We start from the raw sequence: 12,397 nt of genomic DNA on the forward strand, positions 1-12,397 counted from the left end.
CTCCTGCGAAAGGAGTAAGTCCTCGACTTCAATCTACATCTCAACTCCGTCCACAATGACAGTACTCAGATGACCGAGGCTCGGATTCGAATTCGCTTCCGCGGATCCGCTGAGCTCTCCTTCCCGAACCCAGTTCGAACTCCAGCCACCGCTGGGTGCGCCCGCGGCTCCGAGCCCAGCCCCGGAGGAAGGAGGCTTCTGATTGGCCGCTGCGAGGTAGGGCGGGACGTGGGGGGCGTCGCGGAGAGATGATGCAATGTCGCGGGGCCTTAAAGGCGCCGACCGCACGCGCCGCCGATGGCGCAGGCGCGTTGCCGGGCCTCCAGCTCTGACTCCAGCGCTACACTGAGTTCGAGCAGGCGGACGCGCGGAGGAGTGGACGGCGGGGACGCGCGCGGGATTCGGGCGGGCGGGCCGGGTGGCTGCGGAGGAGCGGGAGGCGCGATGGCCGAGGGCAGCGCTGTGTCCGACCCTCAGCACGCTGCGCGCCTGCTGCGGGCGCTCAGCTCGTTCCGGGAGGAGGCGCGCTTCTGCGACGCTCACCTGGTCCTCGACGGCGAGGAGATCCCGGTGCAGAAGAACATCCTGGCGGCGGCCAGCCCGTACATCAGGTGAGCGGGCACCGCCGCCCATCGCCTCCGCATTCCTCCCTTCCTCTGGCCTGGCCGCCCGCGGCTCCCGTGGCTCGGCCGCCGCGCCCCTCGGGCCCCCATGGGCCTCTCCCGGAGGCCCCCTCCCCATCAAGATCGCCCTGGCCCCGGAGCCCCGGGAGGTCAGCAGAAGCCCCAAACACGGTATATAGGCGGTCCTGGGACCCGCACCCGCGAGCAGGGCGGGGCTGCTCCGGGAAGAGCCGCTCCTTCGCCCCGACAGGCCCCGCCCGGCCAGCCGAGCCCCGCAGAAGTTTACCTCCGAGTCATGGCACAGTGGACTGGGCCGGGTTTTGCGCGGGGAAGCCAAACCAACACCCGCGGTGTAGGCAGAAGGAGCACTCTGTGAGATCTCGGTGGGGCATTCCCACCCCCACCCCCAAGCCCAACTGTCAATTTGCCACTCCATTGTTACAAACAGGTTAAACTGTTGCGAATCTGAAAAGACCAACCGTCATTCTTTGGATACAGTTGGGGTCGAGGACCCAGAGATTGTAGAGGGCACCGTAAAACTTGAGCGACACAAACCTTAGCCCAGTTTACCGGGTTAATGAAAAGGTTCAGACCCAGCTTACAGCATCGGGTCAGAATTTGCAAGGAAGCTGCTGTCGTTTCTTTAGCAACTTTGCTTCAGGCAAACTGGGTTGCTCTTTTAATATCGCGGGGTGGGGGTGGGGGGCTAAAAGCTGGAGAAAGTGCCCAGTAAGCTGGTTAAATATAGACTAATGGTAGACAATGTCACTAGAATTGGCAAGTCAGAAAAAGGAAAATTATGCCGTTCTGAGAGCTCTGTCCCAGCAGAACTCGACACATAACGCTGTACTTTAATCTTTGTTTTTGGAGACGTTCGAACTCAGAAGCAGTCCAGGTGCCCTTGAAACTTCTGGCTTCTATCCTAGCCTTGCCTTGTAACATTGTGCTCTTTGTGGACTGGGGGGTCAGATGTCTTTGCTAATATGAAATTTAGATCACCAGTATGACAGCTCATAGCTGGCAGTTCATAGGTTAGGGCAATCAATCAAATTGGATCTGCAAGCCAGACCTTTCCCGTATCCAGAGTAGTCCGTGTTTGGGAAATGCTTAGGAAAACTACAGTGGATTCCGTACTGTAAACCCTTAAATGGCACTTGCCTCTAAAGTTGCACATCCTGAAACACTTGCTGTCTCCATCTTTCTTCATGACACTTAACTACTATAATAGAACCTGTGTTTTGCTCATCTTGGTGTATCTTTCTCGACCACAATGTAAACTCAGGCCAAGGATTTTTCTTTTGATTCTTGCTGGGCCCTTCACAGAGGAAATAGTGCCTGGTGCCAGGGTAAATTTATGGAATGAATGATCACCTTCCTTTCGTTGGACATTGGAGATTTGGCTTTGTTATATTTCCATGTTAGCTGGTTGACTAGGGCTCTGGGCTAGGTGTTTGAGATTTAATTCATGTTTCAAATCTTTCCTACCTAGCTGTGAGTTGTTGGGGATGACTTAGTCTTGGCTCCAGCTCACTAATACGACAAATGAGGGGCACAGTGTGTTTTTGTGTCATTTAATCTCTGAAGCACCTACAAAGAAATGAGTTTCAGGCATTCTACGGCTCCACACAAATCTGTCCACTGGTTAGGAAAGAGCTGTAGTTCATGTCTGTCTGTCTGTCACTTTCCTAACAAAGGATAGATCTCCTGTGGTCCATGTCTGTCTGTCACTTTCCAAGTAGAAAAATAGCATCTCAGAGGATGTTAGCAACTTGTGTGTCAAGGTTACTGATACTTAGTGGTTGACTAGAATTTGAATGGAAGTTCATGGCGCATAGTCTCCTGTTCCTACTGCTCCAAATGACAGCATGGCCTGTATTTGGATGTACTTTGGATAAAATCAAGCTAGATGTTTTTTAATGTGTTATCACTTAAATGCTTGTCAAGCATGGTCATAGACCTATTTTGATTTTCATCTTCAATCATTTTTTGCAATTGGTTAACATTTATATTAATATTATGTAAATGTCATGTCTATATTGTATATATTGCATAATTATGTATATGCAATGTTAACATTTATCAAGAAGTCAAATTTTTAAAAATATAAATAAATTGAATTTTTTTAATTGACAGAATTTTTTAATTAACAGTTGTGTTAAGTTTGACTACTGAAATGCTAGAAGATTCTTGTGGTATTTTTAGATTATCAATTTCAAGTGTATTTCAAAATATCTAAATTACTACTTAAAACACAGCTTATTTTTTATTTTATTTTAGAATATTTGGATAATTTCATACTTATGCAATGTGTCTTGATCTTGCATTTTAATAATTTCTAGAGTTATTTATTTTTATTTTATATGTATGGGTATTTTGCCTGCATGTGTGTCTATGCACCATATGTGTGAAGTGCCTGCAGAGCCCAAGGAGGGCATAGAATCCTCTAGAACTGGAATTACAGATGGTTGTGAATGGTTGTGAGCTGCCTTATGGGCCCTGTGTTCTCAGGAAGAGCAGCCAGTGCTCATAACTACTGAGCCATCTCTCCAGCTCTCTAGTTTAATAATTTTTGACACCAGTGCTATTGAACTTTGATAATGTAGCTTTGTCAAAATGGCACTTTAGAGACTACATTTAAACAAAATGAATATAAGCATTTATATTCCAGCAGGCTGTTTTCTAAGTCCCATCCCTGACTGTCATTTACTTATAGCTTGTTGGGGAAACTAGACCCCAGTGCAACTGAGAGCCTTAGAAAATGATAAGCCTGCACTCATGGACATAATGCTCCCCCATCTTTTCTTCCTCAGCAACTCTGATTCCCCGGGAATGGCCCCTTGGGCTTATAGGAAATTTCTTTGGAATACTGTGGAGTTTGCCTTGCTTCCTGACTGGGGCTCTTCTGATCTGATGGGAAGCTTTGCCCTTCCCTTTTGAGCTGTTCTTGGGGATGGTGCAAGCGACAGGGATTTGGAAGGGACTCTTTCTGTGCTTGTGGAGTGACGTTAAAGTGGCTGTGTACACGTTCCTGGCCCTGTGTGCACTTTCCAGACTCTACACATTCTGGGAAACTGTTATGATACTGCTTAGCATTCAGTCCTGGATAGCACAGAGTTTCCCATAATTTTGTTTAAATCCTTTGGTGAGTCAGCTAGCAATGGAAATGGCTTTGTTTGCTTTCCAGTTGGTCTAGGGAGGGTGGAATGAGAAGTCTGGACATCTGAACTTTTTTAGGATCTGGTTTCTTTATCTGGGAGGTGAAGTTGACTGTGCCACACAAGGCCAGAGTCCATGTAATATGCAACAGTGTGGCTCTTTTGCTTTGCTTTACATGTGTGTGTGGCGGGGGGAGTGTCTCTTTCCAGTCTTGTATATGTCGTTATGCGTACATTGATGCTGAAATGCCCCTTCCAACCCTACAGGACTTGCTGTTCTGTATGAATGCAGCTAGGATCGTTGTATTGTAAGGAGCATTTGTTTCATATTGTTAACTTGGGTACATTCCAGGCCTAATTATTGACAATCCCGTGTTGCCATTTAGATCTAAGATTTGGCTTATAGGTAGTATGGAGGAAAATACTGAAGGAAGTTAACATGAGCTCTATAGGAGAGCCAAGTTTCATAGTAGCATAGAAATTGTCCACATCCATTTTAGGGATGTCTGAAAGTTTAATGTCACTAGGATCCAAGTGCTATCCCTAGTGTTGTTCACTATATACAGAGCATCTTGTTAGTTCCCAAAGCCCTGTTTTTAATTCACTTACACTAATAACTAAGTAACCTTTAATCTGTCTTTGTTTCCTTGATGCTGAAGCTGAGCCACCCAGGGAGCCACACCCACTAAGGTCCTTGCTGTGAACCACAGACATTGCAGAGCAATGCTCTCTGCACAGTCTTTTGATTTCTTTGATATTTTCATCTTTTCCCTGCACTTTGAGTTGGTAGCAGCTTCTGAATGATTGCCAGGGTTCTGAGGAACCAGGCTTGCCTGCTGCATTTCTTAGGATTCTTCCCGTAGGCTAGGTTCTGAGGCTCTGTCTGAGTCTGCACCACTCTTGAAGACTCACGGTACCCCACCCATCTCTTGTCAGGATCTTGTAGTGGTGGGAAATCAATTGAGCCTTTGTCTTTTGATGGATCTAGGTCTTGTTAGTTTTTATCTGCCTACTCTAAGGCTTTCCTTGGAAGAGTACGTCTGTCCTGAAGCTCTTAGAGTGAAGTGTTCTACAGTGCACAGCAGAGGAAGGTACTTGTCACCCAGCCTGGTAACTTGAGTTTGGTCCCTGGGACCCACACATGGAAGAAGGAGAGAACCAACTCCTAAAAGCTGGCCTCTGATCTCAGCACAGATGCTCTGATACATGAACAACAGCATGCACACACATAGATAAATGAACAGAGGTGATTTAAAAATCTTTAGTGCTCTTTCTTCATCTTAATTGGTTAAACCCCATTTATATGTGAGTTTCAAAGAAAATAGTATAGCTGTGAGCCCCTTCGGATCCCCTTCAAATGGCCAGAGCATCCTGGTCTCCATGGCAGTAAGCACTTGTGAACAGATGCTGTCTGTAGGTTTCATCCCTTGTTTGTGTTCAGCAGTGATTGTCACAGTTGTAGTTACGAAGGCCCTGATTAGAGAGGAAGGTTTCAAATGCAGAAATAAATCAATACGATTCTCATTAGACTGTGGCTGGGATGTAGAGGGAAGTGGTGTTGTCCAGTGTGGGGTACTGTTTAGTCTAGTGACACAGCTCTGCTGGAGTTGGTCTGTCTGTCTGTCTGATTGATCTGTCCTCTGTTACCCCGACTCTTTTGACCTTTATTTATATTTGGGATTTTCCCATCAGTCTCCTTATCATTCTTACAGCAGTTCTCATTTTATAGTTGAGATTCAAGTCAAGTACTTTTCCACATGGGAACTCTGAGGCCTTAGGAGTCAGAACCACATCACCTATTATGTGAAGTGTTAATCACTTCTTCTCATGCTATCAAAGAGGGACCTACAACCTCTTTATAATGCATAAAGAAAATATAATTAAGACAAATGAGGAGGCATTTGGTTCCAGTAGCAGGCAGCAAGTCTGAGAGCTGCTTCATCCTTCCAGAGGGAAAGGCTATCATTTTGTGTACTGAAGCTATAATATAAATGAATAATTTGCAAGTTAGGATTCTGGGTTAAGGGCGGAGATGTGGGGGCGTAGGGTGTGACAAATGGCAGGCTCTGGTTACAGCTCTGAACTTAAGTGCTTCCCATGGCTTCTTTGCCTCCTGAGCCACAGAAGCCTTCAGAAGGAAGGGGATGATGGAAGGAAGGCTCAGGTGGAGGTGGCAGGCCTGTCTTCACAGAGGAGAAGGCTGCACATCCTCCAGCAGTGCCCTTGACCTCCTGCTTGCAGAACAGAGTTGGGCTGTCTTCCAAAGCCCTTACTGCAAAAACGACTAATGGGCTGGTGTTTGCCACTCCTGTCTCCCATGGGAGTCAGTGACAGAAGTCCCAGGTTGGCACAAAGTCACTGTGGGAAACATACAGACTGAAAAATCTGAACTTCTAAAGCCTGACCCCTGACTTCATGTCTATGGGTCAGAGTTAAACGTAGACACAATAAAAATAATATAAAATTACATGAATTTTGTTGTTAGTCTTAGGTTCCATCCACAAAATAAAAATAATATAAAATTACGTGAACTTTGTTGCTAGTCTTGGGTCCTATCCCCAAGATATGTCATGTGTATGAAAATTCAAAAATCTGGAAGTTTTCCTTTTCTCAACTGTTTGACTGAGGGAAATTCAAGCTGTACTCCTCACTTCTTACTCTCCATTTTCCACCATAGGAAAAAGTCATTTGTTTTCTCTGATTAGAGTTGTTAGGAAAAGAATACATAGGTGAAGTGAGATTTTGGCACAGTGAATGTGGTGTTGTGTAAAAAGATAGAGCTTTCATGAAGAAGAAAGAAAAAGAAGGAAGGAAGTGAAGGAGCGAGCCCCAAAGGCTGGGGGGTGGTGCAGTGGGTCAGAGTGTTTGCTGTGCCAGCCTGAGGACCTGGCCTCCCATTCCCAGCACCCACATAAAACGTGGGTGTGGCAGCACACGTTTGTGGCCCAGTGCTGGAGCTAGGGGAGGAAGGTGGATGATGCTCTAGGCTGGCTGACAAGCCATTCTAGCTGAAATGGTGAACTCCGGCTCAGTGTAAGATACTCTCTTAAAAAGCAAGGTGATGACTAAGAGAAGAAAGAGAAGATACCTAGAGCCGGAGGAAGGTACCTGGAGTGGAACTCTGCCCTTCATAGACCCCTACGCACCACAGCAGCTCACACAACATGAACACACACTGAATAAAACAGCTTTGCTGGGCAGTATGCATCCTGAGTGGAATATAGATAGACGGGCTTTAAAATATCTGCTGAATTAAGAAGCACTGAGGGGTGCCATCTTTTATTTTCCTTTTTGGAGTCTGCATGATGATGGAGGCAGACTCTCCACTGTGCTATTTTGTTCCTAGTTGTTCCTGGTTCTCTACCAAGAAGCATTTCTCTGTCTTTAGGAACAACTTGAAAGAGAATTCAGCACTAATAAACTGATACATTGTGAAACCTGGCTTTTCTAGTCATATTTGCATTCATCATGACCAGCTGCCTCTATCTCTGAAGAATTGAATATAGTCTATACTGTGGGGCTCAGGGTACTCCCACACTTCTGTCGTTTGGATTGTTTATGTTGGCCAGTCTCTGCACTGGACTCCGACCTTCAGGACGTGAGGTTGGATGTGCCTCTTCGGACCTGTGGAGAGTGACAGGTGAGGTCAGAAGTTTAATGGTGGGGTTCAAACAGCAGTGAGAATCCTGAGAGAGTGGCTGATACTTGTGTCTGCCCTGTCCTTCGGCGGCAGCAGGAACCCTGGCTCCCCACATAGGTTTCTGTCTCTTAGTAAAGGGAGCATTGCTGTGCTCTAGTTTTTCCTACAGGGAGCTGATACAGGACTGCTTTGTTGTAGTTTTTTAAAAAGATTTATTTTCCTCTCTCTCTCTCTCTCTCTCTCTCTCTCTCTCTCTGTGCGCCCCCCCCCCCCCCCCCCCCGCGCGCATGCGTTGAGCCCCTGGAGCTGGGTCACAGGTGGTTGTGAGCCACCCACCCACCTTGGAATTGCTAACAACTCAGAACAGTCCTCTGGAAGAGCAGCTGGCATTCTTGACTGCTGAGCCATCCTTACAGCCCCTGCTTATTTGTTTGAGGTGGGATCTCAGATCTGGAGCCCAGAGTAGCCCAGATTTAGGCTTCTTTGGCCCCCTCTCCCAAGTGTCAGGATTACAGGTATGTAACTCCACCCTCCTGGTGTGGATTCTTTGACCTAGAGCAGCAGCTTCCAGACTTAGTCTTTGGTGGGTGGCTCATCATTGTGCTCCCCCGCCTGCCTTCTCAACAGCTACTGTCTTGGTTGGACAGAGAGATACCAACTCTGTCCCCTACATAAAACTTAGAACCTATGTTATTGGCATGGAGATGTCAGCCACTGTCTCCTCCTGCAGTGGGGCCCAGGAGCAAGAAGTCAGCTGCTTCCTTCTGTCCCCTTGTGGGTAAAAAGAGGGGCTGAGGACAGTGTTCACCACCATCACAGTCAGGACATTCTTCAGAAAGGTCATCATGGCCTTTGCACATGTGCTGATAGGGCTGTTCCTGCCGATCTTCGATCACAGTGAGGGAGTGAGCATTGTCCAAAGTTGCTGAAGTGTCCTGTGTACTGTTTATCTGGTATAGTTCATGGGAAGGGGCCTTGTGGTATCCAAGTCAGCTGTTCAGGGGCTGAAGCCTGGGCTAGTCATCTATCAGCAGATACACTTGGGGGTTATCCCAAGTTGCAGAAGCTGCAGTGTTCTGGTCCTTGCCCTCCTAGGGCATACAGGGTCACCCTGCCTGCCATTCGAGTGGGTATTCACTGCCCTCCACAAAACAGGGTCAAAGCTAACGGGGTACCTGGAAACCTAAGCTGGTTCTTTATTTTTCTACCTCTGAGGGGCTGTGAAGAAAATAATTGTGTATCTAAAGACTTTAAAATAATTTGGGGCATTCTTTTTTTTTTTCATACTGTGGTCCCAGTGTCTAGGAAAAAGCCAGGAGGTCAGGAATGGGGAAGGAAACAATTTTCTGTGGCCGAGGCAGATCTTCTGAAGTCACACTCTAAACACTGACCCGCCACTGTGGGGTCCGCATATAACAGAAGCATCTATGGAGACTCCTGCCTTGGGGTTCTGTAACAGGCCCGCTCACCGATTCTTTGGTGTTTATATGCAGCTCTGCCCCGAGCCAGGCAGGCAGCGGTCCAGCATCTGTGGGGTCTCTATTGAGAAGCCACAGTGCCGAGGTCCGGTAATTGCAGAGAGGAAGGGAGTGGGTGCTGTGGGAACTGCTGCAAGGAGCACGTTCTGTTGGGAGTGCTCGGGAGCCGATCTGAGGGAGCACTCATCTAAGCAGAAGCGCAGGGGCAGGTGCTGGGCACGGAACCAGCGATCAGGACAGGGGGGCTTCAGAGCAGAGCAGAGGGCCGCACATGACTTGGTCCCGGATGCACACTGTGTCACACTGCTAGAGAAAGTTGTACCTTCCCTGTATTGGCAGGTAGCTGACTAGAGGGAGGGACAAAAGAACACACTCATGGCATCACTCAGTTCGTGCTAGAGCTGAAGTCTTGTTGAAGGGTTGTGAGTGGCACTGGCAGGTTCTTGGAAAGAGAATAATCTATGGTCTTGTTTTGCACATTTCTTTAAAGGTCACTCTAGAACAGCGTAGAGGAGTCTGGGTGGAAGCAGGAGCCAATTGCGAGGCCACTGTGCTTACTCAGAAGGTAGAAGCCAGCCCTAGACTAGGGCTGGGCTCTGGAGTTGGCATGAAGGGGCTGGACTGGTGATATTTGCACTGGGACTTAGTGGAGAGGGAAAAGGCACCAGGATGCCATTTCACCCCGCCTTGCTGACGACTTCGTTTCCACCTGTGAAAAGTGCTCACATCACTGATGCTGGGGTCGAGTTTACAGGGCTCTCTATAGGGTGGGGTCTGCCTGATAGGAAACAAAGCCTGTTAAACCACAGAGGGGCTTCCAGCTGCAGGAGGTCTGACAACTGCTCCCGGGGACCACTGGTAAAGGAAGCCATGTGTGAGCAAGGTGTGGAGAGTGGGGAGATCAGGCAGGATAGGTGTGTGGCCGGCCATGCAGGGTAGAGGTGGTAGACATGTGGCTGGGCCCAGGTAATGTGAGGGGTGCATATGGAGGTGAAGTGTTCTAGAAGGCCAGGTTTCTTTGACTTCGGTCCTTATTCAGTCCTGTTGTTACAGAGCGTCTCCTGGAATGTGGTGGAGAATTGTCTGTTGTGAGGCCTGACAAGGGGGAGAGTGGAGTCCTCACTCCAGGACAAGGGGGAGGCCCCAAGTTTGGCTGATGTCAGGGACTGAGGAGAAGTCAGTACAGGGGTGGGGAGCTAAACCTAAAACAAAATGAAGAGAACAGGAGTGGAGACTAGTAGATAATAGTGCATCAGAGCCTCGCTCTCATGCGTGCATGGCTCCTGTCCAGGAGTGATTGATTGTCTCTGCCTTTCTGGACCTCCTGCTACTTTCAAGCAGGTACGTTTATGTCCATCCTTCAAGACCTGCTTCAGATGGCTCAGGGGGTGAAGTGCTTGCTGTACAAACACGAGGACCTGAGTTCAGATCCCAGCACCCACCTAAAAGCAGGAGAAGAGAGCAGACAGTGGACTGGCTGCTTTGAAGGCCCATCGTGTTGTATCTCCAGACTAGAGGTGCATGATGAGTTAGAGAGGAGTAACCTGTAAATGCTGGTGCTGGGCTTCTAGATACTGTGTGTACCACCCTATAAGATGGAACATTTAGGGCTGGAGAGATGGCTCAGCAGTTAAGAGCACTGACCGTTCTTCCAGAAGACCTGGGTTCAATTCCCAGCACCCACATAGCAGCTCACAACTGTCTGTAAGTCCAAGATCTGACACCCTCACACAGACATACATGCAGGCAAAACACCAGTGCACATAAAATACAAATAGATACATTCTTTAAAAAGATGAAACATTTGGCCAAAACATTTCACTCCATGGGGGAGTATATATTAGTGTGGAGGGAAAAGGATGGAGTAGCCGTAGTACCGCAAAGAGTAACCAGTGAGGGAGTCCTGATGGTGTGCCCTTGCTCTGGTGCGAGAGGCCTGGGAGAAGAGACCAGACTCTATTCAGAAACAGTGGCTGCCGTTGCTCTGGCAGGCCTGGGGGCTTGTGGAGAAGCATTCATTCCCTTGACAACACTTTGGAAAGCCATGAGCAGCTTCAAGTTGTTTGGAGACAGTTAGAGCAGCGGGTTATAAATGAAGGAGCTGCCAGAAGCATGGAAGTGGCCCGGAGCTGGAGCACAGTGCCTGCCGCTAAATGCAAGCTGATCCTGGAGCCACCTCCAAGTGTGTGAGGCAGGAGCTGCTGTTGATCCTGCTCAGACAGACCAGCTCCTTGAAAAAGGCAAAACAGACAGCCCCTTAGAGCTCACGTAGTGCTCTGGTTTGGACTTCTTTGAAAGGATGAATTCTTGGAACTCCTACTGTCCCTTTGTGTTTATTCAGGAGGCTTGCTGTGTTTGAAAAGCCATTAAGTCCTCTTCCTCACACCCCCCCCCCTTCGCCCTCCTCCTCCTTCTCCCCCTCCCCCTCCCCACTGTTCCATTTGGAAAGAAAATGGAAAGGGTTGTGGAGTGTCTGCAGTATTTAGTACCATTTGTTTACTGTAGCCAAGAAGAGCCCGTGAGCTTTTTTTACTGAGGGAGGGAACAGCCCACATCTCTCCCGACCCCCATTCCGTTTCTGTCTCTGCTATATAAAGACAAGTAAGTCTGCATGGATAAGCCAGAAGGAGCCTGAGCATCCTGGCACCTGTCTTCAGCCTTTTGGCCTCTAGAACTACAAAAAAGGTCATATACACAGTAGCCAAAACAAAGGGGTGTGCCTTTGACATGACCTTTTGCATGAGGTCTCAAGGTCATTGAAGGAGTCACTTTTCAATGACATCTAAAGAAATAATTCCCAAGTAGAAAATCTGGAAGTGTTGACATGTCTCGGCATGAATCTATCTCTTTTGTGTGTTTTCAAAAGGTCAGGGTGTGACCAAGGCAAGGAATCTGGCTTGTTTCATTCTTGAAGAATTTGCTTCAAAAGTTGCTGGATCATTATTCTACCTTTGAGTTCATCTTGAAATTTCAACATGCATTTTTCAGCTTTGCCTTGGAAAATGTAAATGTTACTGACTGGCTTTGGAAATTACAAAAACTGCTTCAATTGAGAAAATGTATTTTCCATGCAAAAATGGGAGCTGTCACTAGAGAGAGTCCAGCTCAACTCATTGCTGAGTGAGTGGTGAGCTAGTGAGATACTCCAATCCCGGCTGTGTGCCTACTCTGTGTTCACACTTTCCCTGGAACTCACTCCACATCAGATCTTTCCATCTCAATAAAAATGCCCACAACCCTGGCGGGGGTGGTTTGTTGGTTTGAGACAGGGTCTCACACCATAGCCAGGCTGGCCTCCAACCCCAGCGGTCCTCCTGCTTCATCCGCCTGGTAGGCATGAGCCACCACAGCCGACTCACACCGCTTCCCAATGCTGTCTATCATAGCACACGGCTTCCCGTACATTTGTTTCCCATTCTCTTGGTTGATGGTTCTGTTTTTCCCCCCTCCTGAATAGTGACCCTATAAAGCAGTCAGAAAACACATGGACTCGCTTTGCTT

The 12,397-nt window shown here is 47.9% G+C and overlaps 1 protein-coding gene across 3 annotated transcripts in view; it reads left to right on the plus strand.

Annotated features, from left to right (window-relative positions):
* Positions 1-301: 301 nt before the first annotated feature.
* Positions 302-12,397, plus strand: part of Gan (gigaxonin) — a 47,964-nt gene continuing 35,868 nt past the window's right edge. Inside the window, exon 1 of one of the 3 annotated variants that reach the window (XM_006986344.4) lies at positions 302-611. In XM_006986344.4, coding sequence (XP_006986406.2) covers positions 445-611 — 167 coding nt within the window. In that variant the 5' untranslated portion in view covers positions 302-444. The remainder of the gene's footprint in view (positions 612-12,397) is intronic. The other 2 variants (XR_013051328.1, XM_042277754.2) reach the window with 2 other exon arrangements.

The sequence above is a fragment of the Peromyscus maniculatus genome, chromosome 5 (assembly GCF_049852395.1).
Source record: "Peromyscus maniculatus bairdii isolate BWxNUB_F1_BW_parent chromosome 5, HU_Pman_BW_mat_3.1, whole genome shotgun sequence".
In the NCBI taxonomy this organism is placed as follows: Eukaryota; Metazoa; Chordata; class Mammalia; order Rodentia; family Cricetidae; genus Peromyscus; species Peromyscus maniculatus.